The sequence below is a fragment of the Haliotis rubra genome, unplaced genomic scaffold (genome assembly GCF_003918875.1).
Source record: "Haliotis rubra isolate DU_JTF1 unplaced genomic scaffold, ASM391887v1 Scf543, whole genome shotgun sequence".
NCBI lineage: Eukaryota > Metazoa > Mollusca > Gastropoda > Lepetellida > Haliotidae > Haliotis > Haliotis rubra.
The window spans coordinates 525,120-546,951 of record NW_025767239.1 but is presented as its reverse complement, the minus strand read 5'-3'; the positions used below and the strand labels follow the sequence as shown (position 1 = coordinate 546,951).

Sequence of the window (21,832 nt, the reverse complement as noted above, 5' to 3'; positions counted from 1 at the left end):
TTACTTACACTTATTGAGGAGGTCCTTATCTCGTGTGTTGGGTGCTTGCTGTGCCAGGCTGTGAAGCAGGATCTGGGCTACTGTGTAACGACGGAAACACTAAAAACAGAAACAGGGGGCTCAGGTAAAATGATAAAATAAAACCCTGATGCTCCATAATAGATGGCATTTTATATGATACATGATACATAGACACTTCCATAACAATAAACAACTAGAAAAATGAAGAATTTGGTACTTTCTTTAGAAACATGAACAACAATTTCTAAACAGGTATAAAGTTTGCTGAAAAGTCCATCTGTGTGCTACATAAAAGATCCATTTGTCATTTGAATTTTTGGTTTCAGTATTCTGATAATGTGGAGTTTCCCTCTATCAGTACTTATAATTCTGTTTTTCACAATTCAGTCAGTTCATACAAACATCACGCACCTCCTTGGGATTACCGAAGAGTTCATCTAGTGCAGCTCCTTGGCACTGAAAAGTACAGATCAATGATATGTCACATCTTGTTGAAGAAGAGATGAAATGGTTTATGATTACTATGCGTGTGTGATGTCAAGGGGAGGTAACTCTTGGGGTTAAGAGAGTAAGCTTACCAATAGGGATAGCTATGACTTAGGGTTTAAATTTTTTCATTTTATTTTCTGTATGTGACTGTGAGAACCACAGAATTAAGGCAACCATAATCCAGAGGGAAGGTTTACGCTATAATTGTACAGATCAATGATATTTCACATCTTGTTGAAGAAGAGATGAAATGGTTTATGGTTACTATGCTTGTGTGATGCAGCATGCAAACATTTGTGCGAGACTGATGAGACAATTGCTGGTTTCTTAGAGCCAGCAAGTGGACCAAATCACCAACCATCCACTCTACACTACTCTGTACACCATACTACCAGTGCATGAAATAATCCAAAAATCCAGCCAGACATCAGGGCTGGTAACTTCAAAATGTTACCAGCCCAAAATGGATTTAACCAGACCAAATATGGTGAATTTACTCAGATGTATGGAACATCTAATTTTTTACCAGACCATTGGGCTGGCTAGTTGTAAATTTAGACCGTCCGTCAGAAATCTAGACCGTTTAGGACAGTTGGATGGGCCTTATTTCATACACTGATATAACAGCAACTTAGACAAGCGTGCAACTCATGTCTTCTCTCATTCAACTGACCACAGATCAATCCAGTCCAAGGTTGATAATTAATATGAGTCCACTTGTTTCTAAAATTCACAAAGGACCTGTGATAATTCCCCATGGACTAGTGTTTTCCACATATCCAAGACCTGTTACAGATCACCAATGCAGACAAGTGAAAAATACAGCTGAATTCCTAACACGGACAAACAAACCAACGTAGAACTCTGCTCCATTGTACTTCAACAATAAACAATGGGAGTTACACCAGTCACAGAGCTTAGCTCTATTTGTGCAAGTGGACCGATGCATTTAGATCAAAGCCCCTTAATCTCTCAGTATCTGGTAATGCTGGAACGGTTCCAAATTTTCTACCCCGGTACCCCACCCCCTATTACCCTACCCTGCTACCCATTTTGTTAATTCCTGACATCAAATTTGTAAGAAATGACAATATATTCTTCAGCTTGGAGGCTAAAATTTCGAATTTTTCAATATCCTAACCATGTATTATATTCAAAACAGGTGACTGTAAATTATGTGTAAATCTTCAAAGACAATACAATATTTTAATCATGAAAGAATAACATATTACACTGTTTAATCTATTGGTCACATGATCATAACGGGTCCGAGACGGGTACCCGGGTCCAACTCATTACCCACCCACCCCGGATATTCGGGTTACCTGTCCCAGCCCTAGTATCTGTTAACGATTGCTGTATCCTACTCACCATCTCGATTGCGTAGTTGTAGATGAGTTTGTCGGCAGTGGCCACCACCAGCTGGGGGGTGAGGGGGGTTTTACACGTGGTCCCCAGCCTCTGGTGCAGCTGTCGACACTCCAGAACACACCGGTGGTAGTAGTCATTCATCTGCTTCAATACTGAAACAACAGAAGCAGACAACGTCTTTAAAAATATTCTTTTAAAGTGACATTCAGCAGCTGAGGAATGTCTATATACAGGATTGACTTGTGGATATTAGTGTTGGGAATTGGTTAAAATCTAACAATTGATGATTGGTTCATTACAACCGATCAATCATGGAAAAAAATTGGTTAGCGTGATTTATCAAATTCTCCTGTTTATGTTTGTTAATGCCCCCAAAAATATAGAAAAAACATTTATTTCTTTCGGTGCTTTTTGCAAATTGCGAAAAATGCATTTACAAATTTCACATCTTGAAAGGAGGACTAGCATGTTAGGAACATAAATTTCCTGAAACCTTTTCGATAATTTCAATCATGACAAGGAACGAGCTTGTAGTACTTATGAAATATAACAGACAAAATCAACCTTGTGAAAAATATTGTTAATGCAAACAAGTGTGTCAAAATTGTTTGTGTTCGATTATGAGAAAACATGATCGATTGCTTAGTCGATTATTTCAATTAATCGGACCACCACTAGTGGATATCAAAGTGCTCACAATGCTGGGCACAAGCAGCTATACTGATACAAAGAGGGAGAGATTTGTTTGGTGTTTAATGCTGCATTCAGCAATATTCCAATCACATCATGATGGTCTGTAAATAATCAAGTGTAAAGCCAATAATTCAGTGACTGACATCATTGACATCATGATAAACAACTGGGATACAATGACATGTATCAATCAAGTTGAAGAGCCTGTCCAGGTCAGCGAGTCTGTCCACCCGAACCTATCATTTGCTTCTTACAACAAGCATGGAATGCGGAAGATCAATTCTAAGCTTGAACACTACATACGTAAGTTCAAGAAAAATTGAGGCTGATAATAAGTGCATTTATAATGTGCTAAACTCCATATATTAGGTGAATGCTCATAGCGCTAACAAATACAATCTGATTATTATTACCCAGTTAACCCAAGTTGCCTGTGAGGTGCTAGATGGTTAATAGTCATGACTTATCCCACTGGGTACCCATTTTCTGCTGGGTGAACAGAGGCACTTTTGAACAAACCCACTTGCCTAAGGTGAGACCACATGATATAATCTAAATAACTTCACAAACACAGCACTGTACAGCCCCACTTGCTGCTTCAAACTTGACATCTCTGACACTACCTACCTGATTTAAGGGCATTAGAGGAGTGGAGGCGTCCAGACTTGATCTCCTGCCGAGACAACTGCAGTGCTGAAGACAGCAGGTGTAGCGATCTCACAAACAGCACCAGCTGTTCTAGGCGCCTGTGGACACATATCATATCATCATTCACAGTCACTAAAACCACTAGCCCCATGCCCGCATCAAGTAAAATTCGTTTTTGGTCTAGTAAGGTCTGCAAAATTGTCAAAATAATAACACTACATAGTACTGAAATGCGAAGAGCAATGTTTGGTCCTGTAGACATGAAATGATTCTGTCACAGACTGCCTATATGTTATATTGAATGTTGAGTGTTTTCTTATACTTTGCTACCAAGGATCCCATTGGGTTTTTTCGCAAATGAAACAAAGCCAATTAGACCATGACTCTCAGGGTTAATTTTGAGGACTTTGTGCTTATTTAGTCGGCATTTTCTATTTCTATTCTGACAGAAAACACATTCATCTCTTGAATCACTATCACCTTATTGCATAATTAATTTCTTGAGGTCAGTGCTGTGTTTCCATTTACCAACACAAGTTTGAAACTGACGATTTGAGGTCAAGCTGTATTACATAAGATTTAACTTAGGTTTAGCTGTGAGCTTCAAAAGCCAAATTTTGATATAGTAGATCTACGATTGGACTAAATACGTCCAAAGCTACTGTAGATTAAAAGACATGAGTCATTCTTACCTCTGAGCTTCTGTAAATCTAGGCAGCTGTTCCGCTGGCAAACTCTCACCCTTTAAACAAAATAGAACCACCATTGTAAATTTAAATACAACAAATCATTCTGGCCATTATTGTAACATTTCACAACTATAACATTTATTTAAGAAAATCAAGCCATGTTCTGGTGGTGTGGAAAATCAGGCTGTGAGTTACATCGTGTTGTTTAATGCCGCAATCTGCTGTATCATATGTCCATGTAAACAAACCAGTCTTGTTTCATGCAAACTTCACTGAAGCCTGAACCTGATTCGTACAGTCAAGTTGATTGCACAACATTCCCATGATCATGTCTCACAGTCTAGCAGGGATGACGAGAAGGGATACCCAGGTTGAAAGGACCTACCTGTTTACATGAGACTGAGTCATTGAATGTGCTGAGAGCAGCACCTCTGGCCTGGGCTAGCTCCATGATACACTCCACTAGGTCCAGGACAAAGCTCAACTTGGCCATGATCTCATTGTGCTGCTCCTGCAAAAATACAGCATTGTTATTCAACTGATCAAAGCTATTTGGTCTTGTAAGCTCAGCTAATAAAAAAACATTATGAAAGTAAAAATCATTCTGAAAATTATGCTAAGGACCAGACTGGCAAAATAACAGGTGAAAAACAGTAAACAAATATTCAATACATAAATAAGTAATTTTCCCCAATACTAACTGTCTGCAGTTATCTCCCCTTAACAAAAGTTATTTCCCTTAGTTCACCAATTTTATTTTCAGTGAGCATGAGTTCAAAAATATATTCAAATGACCCATATTTCAGCCACATCGTGTGACAAGAACATCAAATCAAACAAAGGACAGCAATGCTATCAGATCTCACAGATTCATGTAACTATTGTGAATTTTCAATGAAATGACAAAATATATACGATGCAGTCAAAAACATATTTACTTACATCCATCAAAGTTTCCTCAGACAGTTCTGGAGCAACAAATGTGATTGGCCCTTCCATATAGGGCGGCGACTTGGCGTACATGCCTGATGCTGGTGGCGATGTCTCCATGTTGAAGGTGCTGTTTCTCCTGAAGTAAGAGGAGGAACGCTCCCTCTCCATGGATCCTGTCTTGTCACTGCCTCCGGAGTTGAGGCGCTCACGACTCCCTGTCCTCCCACTGTAGGTGATCATCTGACCAGCTCCTGGAACACAATTCAATGCAGCTGTAGGTACGCTATCTGTAAGCCCAGGTTAAGACACACATAGTGTCTATAACAAAACCGACTCCACCTAGTACAACACTAAACCAAGGTATTAGCATTTGTGGGGCGGTGGGGTAGCCTAGTGGTTAAAGCGTTCGCTCATCACGCCGAAGATGCCATGGGTACAATGTGTGAAGCCCATTTCTGGTGTCCCCCACCGTGATGTTGCTGGAAAATTTTTACAAACCTGGAGAGGTTATGAATTCTTTGAAGAAAAGTCCTCCTTGGGGTACATATAAGCATTAAAATGTCCATTTTAAAAGCCTACGACAGTTGTAACAATATTTCAATAAAATATTTTACCAAACAAAAAACTCGTTATGTGTGGTGAGACCACCCCTACAGGGCCCCGTAGAGGGCCCCCTACAGCCAAGAGCAGGTAACTCTGGCTGTGTACCTCGTACCTCACTTTTCATGCTGAACGTGTCAGACAGAATGAGGGGAGGTGGGCGGCCGTACCCCAAGGAGGACTTTTCTTCAAAGAATTCATAACCTCTCCAGGTTTGTAAAATTCTTTTTCAGAAGAAGTCCTCCTTGGGGTACATATAAGCATAAGACAGACTCCCAACGATGTTGAGTCGGGAGTGGTATTCTGTCTGCCTAACATACCCCCTAGTTCAGTCGAAGGCACAGCCGAAGCCGCGACAGAGAGAGAAAGTACACTCACCTAGTCACCTGACCGCTGATGTCAATCAGGCGGGGGCGTGGCAAGGCGGGGAAAAAGGAGCCTAGCCGATAGGCTATTGGTGGAATTTATAAAGGCGGACGCAAGTCCCACCCCCCAACCATCAAAATGGGAGGGAAAGTATGGGCGAGTCCAATATATATCCCTCAGCAACCCAAACCAGCGAAGCGTGGTGCAGGGATGAACACAGTGACTGTAGCGAGTGATAATCGCTACATACAGTAAAAACCACCACCAATGTGATACCACCACCGATAAAAATTGAGGAATTTATTAACACCTACACCATGAGAAAAGCAAACGTGATTTCTAAGGCTCATTCGGCTAGAGAATCACGACACTGCCCACTGGTGAGAACTGTCTGGCCAAACCGAGCACGCTCCCGTGAGTGTTTGTCCAGCTGATAGTGGCGGATGAACGTACTCGGTCGGCTCCAGATAGCCGCTGAGCAGATCTCTTCAATGGGCAGTGCCGCGGCGTATGCTTTTGATGTCGCCACTGCCCTAATAGAATGAGCCTTTAAACCCTGAGGGATGGTTAATCCTTTGTAAGAGTAACTCGAACAAATGGCAGAGACAAGCCACCTAGATATGGTCTGCTTGTTCGCCGGAAGACCAGCCTTGCCACCGCCATAACAACAGAACAGCTGCTTATCTTTCCTGATAGCAGCCGTTCGTTTGATATAAGCCTTGAGAGTCTTACGGACATCTAAGACGTGAGCACGCCGAAGAGAGGTACCGGACGATGGAGGCTGAGTGAAAGCTGGCAGTTCGATAGGCGCCGTTATATGAAAGGCGCCTGCGACCTTAGGACGGTAGGAGTCTGGCAACCGAATACTGACTCTGTCTTTGTGAAAGACAGTCAGAGCAGGATCCGCTGACATCGCATGGATATCACCTACCCGCCTGCCAGACGTTACCGCCACAAGAAAGGCAGCCTTCCAACTTAACAGCTGGAGTGAAAGAGACGACAGATCGTGAAAGAGAGGACCGGACATCCAATCAAGAACGATTGACAAGTCCCACGGGGGGACTAATCCGCCGGACAGTCGGACGGATTCTGTCCACGCCTGCTAAAAAGCGCTGTACGAGAGGGTGCTGCCCCAAGAGAGCACCGTCGGCAGGGATATGGAAGGCAGAGATTGCCGTGGAGTAGCCCCGGATAGTAGACGCGGCTAAACCGGCTTCTAACCGAGACTGCAAGAACTCCAGTACTTCAATTACAGTTGAAGAAAAGGGATCAAGAATCCCTCTGCCGACACACCAGCGCGCATAACAGGCCCATCTATCCTCATACTGAACGTTTGTCGAATCCCTCCGCGGAGCCAGAATTGTGTCTGCAACTGGTGCAGGAATTCCGCTCGCGTAGAGGCGATTCCGGACAGAGGCCAGGCCACCCACTGAATCCTGGGATTCGGTGCGGCGCCCGTTCTGGGATAGTAAGTCCGGTCGAAGGGTAATAGTACAGGAGGCTGAGCCAGAAACCTGAGTAGTACCGGAAACCAGCTTTGAGCCGACCAAAGAGGTGCAAGGAGCACAAGAAGTCGAGCTGGTTGGGTGGCAAGCTGCAAGAGGACTTTGGGAATCAGGGTAGTGGCGGGAACGCCCACAGAACCCTGTCCGTCCAATCGAGCTGGAAAGCGCCTTGGCGATGGCTCTCGGATCCGGTATCCGAGCAAAACACCGAATCTGGTTCGTCCCCCAGATGCAAACAGATCCACCTGGAACGACCAACAACTGGGAGATAGCCCCGAATATCCCCGATGGAGCATCCACTGCGTGGGGGCCAGGATACGACGAGAGAGTGCATCTGCTCGACGTTGTCCGCCTCTGGGAGATAAACAGGCATTACCCGTATGTCGAACTGGTCGCACCAGAGCAGAAACTGCCATGCCTCCTGCAGAAGAGACGGGGAAACCGTACCGCCCTGCTTCAGGATGTAGGTCATTGCCGTCTGGTTGTCCATCTCGAGACGGACCACACGGCCTTGAACCTGCTCCCGAAGTCGTTTGAACACCAACCTGACTGCTCTCAATTCTAGCACATTGATGTGCAGTTGCCTACCGCTCTGTGACCACAGGCCTGAGACCGACAGGGCGCCCAGCACGCCCCCCCACCCTGTGAGGGAAGCGTCCGTCTGAATTGAGAGATCTGGCGATGGGATGTCCAAAGGGAGCCCCTTGGATAAATTCCCTGCCAGTGTCCACCACCGTAAATGAGGAATTAGCCACCCTGGAGTGTGGAGAATCAACTCGTAAACTCCTGGGTGTGGACCCACATTCGAGCTAGAGCCTGCTGAATGGGTCGCATCCTCAACCGCTGCGCAAACGATGTCCACCGCTGCCGCCATGTTGCCTAACAACTGGAGCCAAGTCCGAGCTGAGGCCCTGGGGAACTCGAGAAATTGTAACACAACTCTCTGGACTTTGGTGACGCGGTCCGGAGACAGGGAGACTATCCCTCGCGCTGTCTCGAACCTCGCTCCCAAGAACACCAGATCCTGGGTGGAAACCAGTTCTGATTTCTTGAGGTTGATAATCCAGCCCAACTTGGTGAGAATACTCATCACAGCAAGTGTCGCAACTCGACTCAAGTGAGTGGCAAGCGCATCGAAGGAGCCAATCGCCTAGGTACGGGGTGACAGCACCTGCCCTGTGACCTGGCTACCTGAGCTGGAATTAGCATGAGTTTGGTGAACACCCTTGGCGCTGTGGAAATGCCGAAGGGAGTACCGAGAAACTGATAGCACCTCCGTCGAAGGAAAACCTTAGGTATTTCCGAACTCGGGTGCATAGGGACATGGAAGTATCGCTGTTTTGAGGTCGATTGACGTGAGCCAATCTCCCTTCTCCACAGACGAAATCACCGAACGCAGTGTTTCCATCTTGAATGACGGTACCTCTAACATGTCGTTCAGACCTTTGAGGTTTAGAATAGGTCTGAACCCTCCGTCCTTTTTGGTGACAAGGAAATAAGTTGAGTAAAAACCCAACATTTCTTGTCCCACAGGAACCATCTCTATGGCTGCCTTGTCCAGCAACGACTGGACCTCGGCACGGAGCACTTCCGCCTTCTCTAGGGCAGCCGGCACTGGAGTGCAACGGATCCCGGAGAAGGGGGGTGGGTCTCGCTTCCACTGTGGCAAGTGGCCTTCCCTGAGTGTGGACAGGACCCAGGGATTGGACGTGACTTTTTCCCATTCCGACAGGAAGAGGGAAAGTCGACCACCCACAGGGATATGTGGCAGGAGACATTGAATACCGGACTTTGGCAGTACTCTGACTGCTTGGTCTGGTACCAACAAGGGCTCCGGAGGAATTATAGCTGGGAAGCCGGGGCTGACTTCCCCTTCCTCTGAAAAGGCTGGTGGGGCGCCGTGGCCTTGCCCTTGCCCCTGCCTCTGCCCTTACCCCTCCGCGACTGCAAGGGCTGAGCCCATTTAACAGATTCCTTCGCCGCGGCAGAAGGATATGCGGAGGAGACAACCGGGGGCCGCGAGCGAGACGTGTGAGGCTGTTCCAGCAAGGGCTTAGAGTCCTTGAAGGTTGAGACAGCCTCCGCGGCCTCCCGGACTACTGTAGCTGCCCCGGGGAACAGGGTAGAACCCATCCGGAATGGCAGCGCCAGCAGAGCCTGTTATGCGGCAGGCGAATACCTCGCCACGAAAGCCACAGGCGACGGAGGCCCATCACCGCCGACATCATTTGGCAAGCCGACGCACCTGATAGAATCGCCAGATGTGACTGTACCTCCGTTAATTGCTTAGCCAAGGTGGAGGGAGACGAATCTTCCTCCACCCCACCCACATCCAGTAGTTGCCTCTGCAACACCGAGATGTAGGCGGAATGGATCGTCACTTTGAGGCATTGAACCGCATTGCGGTATTGCTCTTCAAAGGATCGATAGGGCGGATTTAAGCGCCAGTAGCGTTAGTCGAACGAACGGCGAAGCCGGCGACCTTGCTTGGCTGAAGCCATAGAATTACCCGACGAACCCCCCAGGGCGACGGATGCGTAAACACAATCGTCAACCACTGGGGGATTGTAGAGGCAAGCCTCCCCCATGAGGTACCGACGGTCAAGTTCTGGCAAATCGAACCTGGACCTGGTACCACAGAGGAGGGGGTTGATTACTTCAGACAAGACTGAGGGTAATATACGCAGCCTTGTGTCCCCCACCTTGGTGGGAGCAAAAGCCTCCTGGGAGGCTTAAACTCCTGAGGGTCGGGTGCGCCAGTACTGACCACTACCTGGGGCAGGACAGAAGCAATACGCCCCGCATCTGCCTCAGGGACGCACCGAGCGAAACCAAAGGCGTACCCAACTCCTCCCGACCCTCATCCTCCTCCATAGCCTCCTCGAATCGATCCTCAATGAGTGAGGTCTCTGTTTCCAGAGAGAGCTCTGAGGGATCATCCGAGGGGTCTACAGAGAGGGACAAAGGCTCGAGCAGAGCCGGGTTGCCCGGCACACCCGACCCAAGACTCGAGACTGAGTCGCGGTGCCGTGATGAGGAAGAGCCCGTGCTGGGATTCCTCAATGGTAGACAAAATGATCCAGACACCGAATGGCCCGGCCAAGCCGGCGCAAGCGGTGGGACCAATTGCGAAGTAGCGGCAACTACAGGGACTGCCAAACTACTAACTACTGGACCAGACCCCGAGCCAAGGCTCGGGCCGGTAGTAGTTACTACAGCGGAGGGGTGGCCAGCAACCGAGACGAAACTCGGAGCCGACGCACCCCCGACAGAAACCCCCACACCAGAGCCTAAGCTGAGGTTGGGAGCACTGCCCGCCATAGACCCGACACACACACCCGTACCTGGTCGGACACCAATCTCCTGTCGGAGGCCAGCCATCGCGTCAGCCACGAGAGTGTGGACCGAATCCATCTGCTTCTGCAATATATCAGAAAGTAAATCAATTGTTAGCTGGTTAGAAACAGGGACAGGAGGGGGGGAGAAGGTGCCTGTGATGTTGAGGGGATGGCAGGTGAAGGAGCCTGAGGCCCTGTACCCTTCGCCCGTTTAGGAGCATCCCCCGAAAGAGAGGAAGCCGAAGCCTTCTTTTTCTTTGTTTTTTTATCTTTGTCTTTAGGCGGCTCCTGACCCCAAATGTCCCCCCCCGCCTGAAGTAAGGACGTGTAGAACATGTAATCAGCACGTCTGGACTTGATGGTGCGGGGGGAGAAAGCCTGACACATAGAACAACCTTGTTCGTCATGGGCTTCCTCCGCTAAACAACGTAAGCAAACCAGGTGGCGATCCTGAGGCGACAAACTGCCGCTACAGGTGACACACCCCTTGGGCTGCAAAAAACAGAACCACGCTATGATAATAGCAAGGACTGTACGATATACATAATATAATATGCACACAACAAAACAGAACAAAATACAACGCCCGGGCGATATTTTAACTGCTACAGCAAAGCTATTAATTACTAGCGTAAAGCCAAAATAGCGAAGCGTAATTGCGTACATAGGTGACAAAGAGCAACATGTGTGAGCGACACGTAAACGCGTCACGAAAACACTCAAGCAAAACTTACCTAAAGCCTGAAAAAAGAGGAATTTAGGCAAGTATAATCTACAAAATGAAATATCAGCCCTTTCACAACCCGACTACAAGGCTTTTTCTAAAGCCAGGAGAAGGAAAGCAAACGGAACCCGCGGTCCGCCATCTTGCCTGCCACGTGGCTGGAGACAGCGAACACGCCGGTAAAGTTACAACAAATCATGAATGAAAAAAGTCATACAAAGATTCCAGCTAGCGCCCGAGCGAAAAAAAGGAACCATACATACAGGATTTGACTCTATCTCACTCATCCTTATCGTATCTTGGACCATGCAAACGACCTACACGGCCGACGACAGCATGAAAAGTGAGGTACGAGGTACACAGCCAGAGTTACCTGCTCTTGGCTGTAGGGGGCCCTCTACGGGGCCCTGTAGGGGTGGTCTCACCACACATAACGAGTTTTTTGTTTGGTAAAATATTTTATTGAAATATTGTTACAACTGTCGTAGGCTTTTAAAATGGACATTTTAATGCTTATATGTACCCCAAGGAGGACTTCTTCTGAAAAAGAATGCTAAAAGTGCCGTAAGACTAAAAAACTCACTCACTCACTCACTAGCATCTGTCCTGAATCCCTGAATTGAATTAGTAACAAATTGAAATTCACACACAGATCCAGAGATGTATTCAGAGATGTATTCTAAACTAATCATCTTTGGCAGGCACACTGTGGAAAATACACTGTTTATATTTTTGTAAACTCTGCAAAAATAAGAACTTTGTAATTCACATACAGAATTTTGCATTAACATACTACAGTCTTGATGCCTCTGAGCAGTTCTACATAAATCCAAGAAGATTATGCATTGCAAGTCATTAAACCTATTTTGCCCTATAAACCCTGCTAGGACAAACTGTGATCTATGACAGACATACAGTTACATATTCCAACACCTACATCTCCAGTTGACATACAACTATACCAGTGGATCTGGAAACACTGCACATGGATCATAGGCGGATCCAGAGGAGGGGTGCAGGGGTGCGCACACGCACACACACACACACACACACACCACACACACACACACCCACCCCTTGGTGCTGAAAGTTTGTTAAATGACCATTGGAACTCGGGTGAAAATGAAATGTGCACCCCTCCTTTTCTCAATAGAGTGCACCCCCCCTTTCTCAAAAAGCTGTATCCGCCCCTGTGGATTCACTGCATATACAGTTCGAGTGTGTAACAAATCCTCACCTGTCTGTGTGCCAAATGCAGCCTTGAGCAGCTGCTGTGAGAGCAGGCTGGTTCCCCCTCGACTCAGGGAGGAGGGGTCTGAATCTGACCGGTGGTACTCCAACCTATGGGCTTCTGGTGGAGAAGCTGCAACACAAGGATATATACATGTTATATCAACAAGCAGTTATACATTTAGCAACTCTGAAAATAAATAGTATTAACACCATGAAAAACATATTAGTAATCCTTTCAGTAATCTTGTAAAGCATAAAGGCTCAGATTTGTGCGACTGACCTGACAACGCTCTTGAATGCTATTGCATAATGGACATCAAGGCATTCTTTTGTTTTTTAACAACTGTTTGTTTTTAACACCACATTCAGCAATATTCAGGTTTTTGGTGGTATGTGCATAATCAAGTGGATCAGTCAAATTAAATGCCTAATATTGTGATCAACAATCCATGCTGTCAGGCCACGATGACATGCCATCAACAAGTCTGACCTCATAAGTCACCTATCGTGACCAGTACAGGTTGCTGGGGACAAACTCTAAGCATGCACTGAACTGCCACATGAGGTGCCAAGCCATTCACCATTCAGTAGTGTCATTAGCATGTGTGAAGTTATTACATCCAGGATATCGCACTAGACATTCACGTCATCAGCTTGTCCCAGGTGTGAACAGCATCACTGAGTTCAAGGTGCAAACAATGTCTATAGCTTGTCATCTTTCACACAAATGAAGTCAAGAGAGGTTTTGATAAAGAATAACTGGAAAATGATTGCAATCTGAAAAAGTTTACAATTAAGTCATGGGGATCAAACTATACACCAATATTGACAAAAGCAGAACAACTGTACGTTTCTTTCTCCATGAAAATCTAATCATCATAACACACCTCCACAATAGTCAAAAGCCTTCTTAATTGCACTGTGAGCAAGGTAAATTGCCACATCATCCAATTACCTGCAAGAGCAGCAATGCTTTCTGGGTAAGTATTTGGTCTGAACTTTCCAAACGGTGCATGAACTGGTTCAAGCGGCATCATCTCAGGACTGGGCACCAGGTTAAATGCAGCAAGTTTAGTCGGAGAGCCGAGGATTGTGGGTAGAGATCCAGGACCTCCCCAGAATGGGAGGGGTGAAAACCGGGGTGAGGAAAGGCCTATGGAAATTAAGCATGGCTTCGTGGAAGACACAAGCATATAAATTGTTCTGGATAGCTTTGGATAAACTTTCCATATTTAATCACCCAATATCATCCACAATATATTTTTCAGGCATTGTTTTAGAAGCCACTTTAATAAAGTTCTGTGAAATTTCATCTAAAAAGGATATACAATACAATATAAATGTACAATTCATGCATAGGAAAAACAGCCAATTAAAACAGTAAAGTTAGTATAATATCAAGCTAAAATCAATGAGTAAAAAAATTGGCACTCAAATAAGCTTTTCACAACCTACAAAATACAGAGATTTTAGAAGTCAAAAGAGAGTTCAAAAATAAGGAGGTCCTGGTTTCCTTGTGGTCATCTGCTGTGTTAATCCAGGCATCCAGTAAATCTATAACCATTAACCTTTAACAGTAGGGCCGTGCTAGGACCCCTGACTTTCATGCTTAGTTTTGAACACTACATAACAGCAAAAAGTTAGAAAACTGTGCTAATTGTTAATTTGAACACAAAGTATTCTATTACTTGGTTTTATATAAAAGCATACAGTGAAACAAAACAAATTTTGTGAACAAAAATTAAAAGGTTCCATAGTCTAAATTCAGGCAACTGCAATACAAGGAGAATGCTGCTGATTCCTTGAAAAAAATAACAAGTTTCTAACATTGATCTATTTGGACATGTTTCCAAGGTTTAAGTCTACAGATTGTTCACTGGTAAAATTTGTTTGACAGAAACAAAAACCATGTAATAGAATAAATAATTCATGTTAGTAAAAGTGGTGTTCTCACTAGCTTTTCTGTGGGGTGAGCCAGTAACACTAGGCGGGGTGTTGCCGGTCTTACTAGGGGGGGTGCTGTTCCTCTTCCACGACCCCGTAGTGGGGGGAGTGCCGATGCTGAACTGGACTGAAAGGGGGTAAGCACAAGCATAAGTAGAGGATGAGACAAGGGTCAGCAAGCTCAATGGCTGTCAAAAATACTGAGAACATATACTCAGTTGGGGCTGGTGATGAAGCAAAGCGACAGTAACTCTGAATTATTACACAATAGGCGACTGCAGAATACAAGGAAAAAAACCTTTCAAAATTTCTGTGGTCCTGATAAATTTTTACTAGCCAGGGACCACATGTACAGTGTAACTTTCGCACACTGAAAATATATGACCTATATATGCTAAGGTGGGGCTCATAGCGAAAACAGTCGTGAAAACAGTGATAAATAAACAATAAGAAGTCCATTTGGACAGACACTCGGATTACAAGACTTTGTGAAGAGATGGATTCTGGAAGAAATGGATTCTAGGTGGTATCTCGTATCACAACTTATTCAGTGATCAATGTATTATGGGAAGCCAGTGGAAGCCAGTGATGCAAGATTGCTTCGCTGGTGTTAGTGTTGTCACTGTGGATGTGTGTTTACTGATTATCAAACAATAGGAAAAGAAGTGGGGATTAACTGACAAAGAAACAGTAGCCCCATTTCAGGACAATCTTCACCTATTGATATGTACTGGTTTCAATACTTAACAGCTGCAGACAATGAGTGTGTATCAAGTCATTAAGTAACTACCAGTAATAAATAATACAGTTGTGGACTATGACCTCAGGTTTTCACTCATGCCTATTCATACACCTATAGAAGCTCAGCTACACTGCCTGAAGCCTAGGAAAACATGAGCTAGCGAACAGGTGTTGTTAGTTTGTCATGCCTCAATCAACACCTTCACATTTAAGAATTTGAATGGTAACATGGTAACTTACATCATCTTTCGGTCATAATCACCCCTATTTTGATGAAAAACTAAATGGCCTGGTCAGCCTAGGTTGAAATATGGATCAGGTCGGAAAGTGCATGTGAAACCCCCTAATCATCATCATCATGATGTTGGAGCGAGACAGTCAGCTGTTTGAACAGTATTCCAGTTATATCACAGCATCATTAAGTAGGAAGAGTGAGTGAGTGAGTTTTACGCCCGCACTCAGCAATATTCCAGCTATATGGCAGCAGTCTGTAAATAATCAAGTCTGGACCAGACAGTCCAGTGATCAACAGCATGAGCACCGATCTGCGCAATTGGGAACCGATGACATGTGTTAACCAAGTCAGCGAGCCTGACCACCCGATCCCGTTAGTCACCTCTTACGACAAGCATAGTCGCCTTTTGTGGTAAGCATGGGTTGCTGAAGACCTATTCTATCCCGGATCTTCACAGGTCTTAAGTTGGAAGAGCACTGAAGACAGCAACTCTAAGTGAAATAACAACTTTGGCTTTATTTGTAATGACATCCCAGAGCTGCTTCTTGTCCCTTCAGATAATCATTTACAGCTGATGGAATGACAAGAAGTTTGACTCTTTGAATGGCATTTAGAAGTAATGCACGGAAGGAAGAGTGTTTTATGTATGTCAATTTTATATTATTATGAGAACACGTTTCGAAATATACACTTACTCCTTCATCAGGCAAGATGTTGCCCTGAGTTCATGAGCATGGTTTTATGCTGCTTTTACAAAGATTCCAGCAATATCACAGCGGTGACCCCAGAAATGGGCTTCACACATTGCACCCATGTGGGGAATCAAACCCGGGTCTTCGATGTGAATAGCAAATGCTTTAACCACTAGGCTACCCCACTGTCCCAGTTCAATTGAAACGTAATTAGCAATACATAAGATGCTATCCATACAAAGCTTCACATATTCATGGTCAATTTACAGCCTTTCAAACTACACCCATCTGACTAAAAGCATTGATTGTAACATACATCAAGTGATTTGAATAAAATTTGACTATTCAGATATCGTATCACATTTCTGTTTATTGTAGGTCTATAGCAGTCCCACAATGCACACTTGAACTCCTTATAATGCTTGTATGGTGACAAAATAAATGTGATTTCATTCATGCATGGTTGAACATCATTAACTGCTGACGTAACTAATTGTTTATGATAACCAACCATATCAAGATAACATCCACTGTGGATAATACCATGATTACTGCTGTTGTGAGAAAAGCATTAGTCCATGTATCCTAATAGTACATAACATTAACAAGCTGGTTCAGGTCGAGAAAACAACCCAGAGAATGGGATCTGAGGCATTTAATTACTGAAGAATGTTCTGTGGGTGTCCTCTCACTTAGCCACATTCTGTCAAAACAGGTCTCTCAAATAGCCAGAGTGGGATTTGGCTGACTGGGATTAGTGTTTTGATGACACTTAGTCCACATTAGCCGTAGATTGTTTCATCAAAATGCTCAATTGGTGAGAGTGAAATTTGTATTAAAGTGAAATACATGTACATTGATATGGTATTATTTGAATTTTTTGGGAGGATTTGAGTAAATGCTCAATCGGCGACATTTGTATTTAATTGAGACACATTGATAAGGTATTATTTGAATTCTTTAGGAGGATTTCAGGAAATGTTCAATTAGTGATATTAGTGAAATGATTTAAACTAGACTAAGATTATTTATGCAAAAATAGTTATTATTCCTAGCACAAACATTTAGGCCTCTGGTTTCAAAAAGGTGCAAATTGGACTGCACAAATACAATATGTATGTGATAAAGTTTCACCAATGTATTTAATGAACTTGAATTCTAACATTAGTGAAGGGAGTAGTGAAGGTGATGTGTGAGGAATGACACAAAGAAATACTGCAGTCTGTCAACCTTACTTTTGGCACCCAGTTCGTACCGACTTGATCCTGGGTATGTTTGTATATGATGAAATTAGACATATGCAATTTGTATCCTTTGATCTAACTAGACACTCTGACTTTGTCATCCCAAATTGATGATGTTTCCTTCATTATTATGCTATTTCATGTAGGATTGCTTCCCATCATGGCGAGCAACAGCAGATGACTGAATGTCTGTCAACACTGACAGGATGTGTATGAAACATGCTACATGCACGCACAACAAACAATCTGGCTAATAAATTGATGAAAACTGGCTGCCAAAAGTATAGAAGGACTATAGTATCTCTACATCATCCATGAAATAAAAAACAAAAGGCTTAAATGTGACAAGGCAAAATAGGAAGAGGCAATATTGTTTGTGGATATTGGTGTGAAAGTGAGCACCTACCACTCGGGGGAGACAGGGAGACGATGCCGGGTCCGGTACACAGCTTAGTTTCAGAACTCTGCCGAGACAAGGCTACTTCCTTTTCCGAGCACTCCTGAAATGTGACAGGACACCAAACATTACCAGAAAGTTTGTATGTTAGTGAGTGAGTTTTACACCGCACTCAGCAATATTCCAGCTATATGGCGGCGGTCTGTAAATAATCGAGTATGGACCAGACAATCCAGTGATTAACAGCATGGGCATCGATCTGCCCAATTGGGAACCGATGACATGTCAACCAAGCCAGCGAGCCTGACCACCAGACCCTGTTAGTCGCCTCTTATGACATATATGGGTTACTGAAGGTTCATTCTAACCCGGACATTCAACAATATAGCATAGTATTGCCTGGGCATTATATATGAAATAGCAATTATGCTATGCACAAGGATAATACGATTCAATATTATGTATAATGCAGGTGTCTCATAACACAGGAAGGGGCGGTGGGATGGCCTAATGGTTAAGGTGTTGGCTCATCATCTTCCCGAAGACCCGGGTTCGATTCCCCAGATGTGTGAAGCCCATTTCTGGAGTCCCCCACCGTGATATTGCTCGATTATTGCTAAAGGCGGAGTAAAACACACACACACTCACTAACACAGGGGCCTCCATGGACCAGTGTTGTAGTGAGGGATGGCTGTACTACTGACTGAAGGTTTTAGCTTCAAAGCTGCTTTCATACATTTTACATACATTTTCAACAGTAAACTGCAACCTTATCTTTCTTGATCCAAACAGCCTTAAAAACAGTCATCCAGTCAAATTACACTATAGTCTCTTGAATTAACAAAGTATCCATATCATCAGTGTTTTTGAGTGACATCACACATACTACCAGAATTGTCTAGTAGTATAATCACTTCCTACCCAGTGTCCTAGAACTTAGGAAAACGTTATTCTCAACAAAACCACACTTTCAACTAATTTATTGTTTATACAAATGATGGACTTTCTTGGATAAGAGATTGTGAAAGTAGAGCTCTCATTCAGAAGTGTTTATGACGCATGATTTCAAATCGTCAATGGATCTATTAGGTCACAGTCTTCCACTTAACACTCACAATTGCAGTCTATGCCAAAAACGTTCGAGACCAAAACCCAAACATGTCCCTAAGTATCAGTATAGTTTATTGCTGAACAAACAGAATAGTTCTATGGATATACAACTTCCTTATAATATTAGCATGTGTAACCAATACTTTGTGTATCAATAAAGCTGTCCCACTTGTTGATCACACCAACTTCTAAATACCACTCAAAGAAGGGAATAGTGTTATTATATGAACTATTATCAACAGACCTTGCTATACCAAACAGAATATTACTCGACTCAGGGTACCAACAAGTGGCTAAAGTCAGAGATCACTCTGTCAAAATGAAGAAAAATATCAATAAATAATGATTAAACAAGGCCAAGTCATAAGGCGTTCATGTAAGACCCACTCTCAGCAGTCATTGGCACCTGATCCTAATTCTTAATTGCTTGGCAGACCATGGGCTGGGGGCTATTTAGACTTTCAATCCCCTCGGTGGAAGGAATCAATAAACCTTCCTGTGTTACATGATTCATTAGCTGTGCTTGTCCCTCATGGTTCCTCAATAACATCCATATTCGCCATTCGTGTTTTAGTTTCAGCAGGGGATGTATACATTCAGTACCAGAATCCTAACAAACACTCAACATTCTGAACACTGTCTGAATATTTCGAACACTGCCAATGTCTGCTCTTGTCATATGCTTGGTTTAGAAAAGTGCCCAAAATTGCCAAATGTGATACTTACTAAATCCAATCACAAGTTGAATTTGTTTTCAGAAATCAAGGGTAGCGAACAACCTGCATCAATGAAACTAAAACTTGGCAAATATAAACCCATCTGCGTTTTTATTTGTTGTATATACATAGAGAATCTCATCCAAGTGTCTACTGATATCAATTACATCAATGAGTGTTGATATAATTGATATCAACAGACACGAGGGTGAGATTCTATTTATCATCAAATATAACTCTTCATTAGTCTTCAATGAAAAATGTACATCTCTGAATACAGTACTGCCATAAGACTTGCAGTGCAGCAATGTCATAGCATTGTGATGTCATCAAGTTCATGACATCATAGCATTGTCAGGGCATTGTATAAAATCTACTGTAAAAGCCTTATCTCATAGGAGATATCATATGATCTCAGACACACAATATCTCCTGTGGAACACAATTTTGAATGATAAATGAAATATGGACCATCAAGTAATTGTTACCTACATTACGTACTGAATGGACTAGAAATTAGTTGGGGGCCTTCATGGAGTAAGATGGTGAATACAGCGAATACAGTACAGTGGAAGCTGTCAAAACCGGCAGTTTTCCAATCCGGCAAGTTGTCAACACCGGCATAAGATCTCAGTCCCGTCCGTGGCTAGTGCAATTATCATCATTTAAAAGCTCTGCAATCCGGCAGCTGTCAATTCCCGGATCTCAGCATTAAATGAGCCGCCCTAATATGGGTTTATACTGTAATCAACACTGTCTAATCCAGCGTGTAGCGAGGAATCGGCTGGATGTGTATTGTCACCAATTAATCTTGCGTTGACACTACATGGTTGTCGACAAAGACATTTTAATCTGAGCGAGTTGACATGTTTTATTGTGATAGAACAATGTATATGAAAGTGACAAAACTTGTTCACTTCTAGTTGGAGGTAACCGTCTCATCTGTACAATCTGGCACGCTGTCTAAACCGGATTATGCCTTTAGTCCCGACGAGTGCCGGTTTAGATAGCTTCCACTGTATATGTTATAGTGTGGGAGTATGCATGTTGCGGGAGGTAAGCCAAATGATTCGAGTCTTAGAAGTCTACCACTCTGGCATTTTAAGACATTGGGAAATACAATATAGACAAACTTTATGGATAACAACTTCTTTAATAAAATTAACCCAAATCACCAAATAAACTGGTCTGATATCACCATTCTTGTATATCTTTGTACATCTCTGGCTTAAACCTGTTTTCCCTTTGTTCACTCACTGGCTTTATCAGCTTACTGCCTAGCCAGTTATGTTTATTATGTTACTTTCTTTGCTACATTCAGTATATATACTCCCCATCCACTTCATGTTGACAACGGTCCACGAATCTGTATCGAAACCTCACACTCACGAAATAAACAAGTTGTTATCCATAAAGTGAACCAAAGGGAAGCAACTCTACACAAAAACTGTGGCAATATCACATGAAACATGTTGCTGTACCTTACTGACCAACTCATGATTTTGACCTCAATAGCCACACAGACAGTTTCAGACCAGGAACACTGTACTATTTCTTACAAAACAATGATAATCTTTTCCCTACCTCTCTCATTTCCGTAGAAGATGGTACCCTCCGAGCAAGGGGACTTGATGGTGACGTCTGCTGCATCTTCTGATATGCCCGGGCCTGAGTGGGGACAGGGATGGGGTTGGAGGAGGGTGGAGAGGGTGGGCTGTTGACTGGCAAAGTACTGGGTCGACTAGGACTGGTCTGGGTCTCCTTCTTGTAGGTGGCGGTGCCGACCTGGGCATGGACTGCTACAGCTTTCATAGAGGGAGGGGCGTCACTGCAACATGAAAAAGTCAGTGTGCTGCTTATCTATTTAAATTGATAATTTGAAAAAATGTATTATGACCTACGTCTACGACCTGTGAAAATCAAAATTAGAATTGGTCTTCAGCAACCCATGTTTGTCGTAAGAGGCGACAAATATGATCGACTGGTCAGGCTCGCTGACTTGGTTGACACATATCACTTATATCAATGCTCATGCTGTTGACCACTGGACTGCCTGATCCAGACTTACAGACTGACGCCATATAGCTGGAACATTGCTGAGTTTGTCAGTAAACAAAACTCAACAACCCTATTATATTTCCTG

General features: G+C 43.8%; 1 protein-coding gene across 6 annotated transcripts in view; it reads right to left on the bottom strand.

Moving 5' to 3' along the window:
- Positions 1-21,832, bottom strand: part of LOC124253530 (serine/threonine-protein kinase ULK2-like) — a 68,330-nt gene that overhangs the window by 15,397 nt on the left and 31,101 nt on the right. For 3 of the 6 annotated variants that reach the window (XR_006892229.1, XR_006892228.1, XM_046687325.1), the window contains exons 16-27: positions 21,274-21,517; positions 17,873-17,966; positions 14,565-14,681; positions 13,566-13,763; positions 12,615-12,740; positions 4,854-5,095; positions 4,297-4,422; positions 3,915-3,964; positions 3,202-3,320; positions 1,882-2,033; positions 433-477; positions 9-99 (exon numbers count right to left, since the gene is read on the bottom strand). Coding sequence is in view for 4 of the 6 variants with exons in the window: in XM_046687325.1 (XP_046543281.1) it covers positions 9-99; positions 433-477; positions 1,882-2,033; positions 3,202-3,320; positions 3,915-3,964; positions 4,297-4,422; positions 4,854-5,095; positions 12,615-12,740; positions 13,566-13,763; positions 14,565-14,681; positions 17,873-17,966; positions 21,274-21,517 (1,604 nt within the window). In the remaining 2 variants the exon portion in view is untranslated. The remainder of the gene's footprint in view (positions 1-8; positions 100-432; positions 478-1,881; positions 2,034-3,201; positions 3,321-3,914; positions 3,965-4,296; positions 4,423-4,853; positions 5,096-12,614; positions 12,741-13,565; positions 13,764-14,564; positions 14,682-17,872; positions 17,967-21,273; positions 21,518-21,832) is intronic. The other 3 variants (XM_046687326.1, XM_046687327.1, XM_046687328.1) reach the window with 3 other exon arrangements.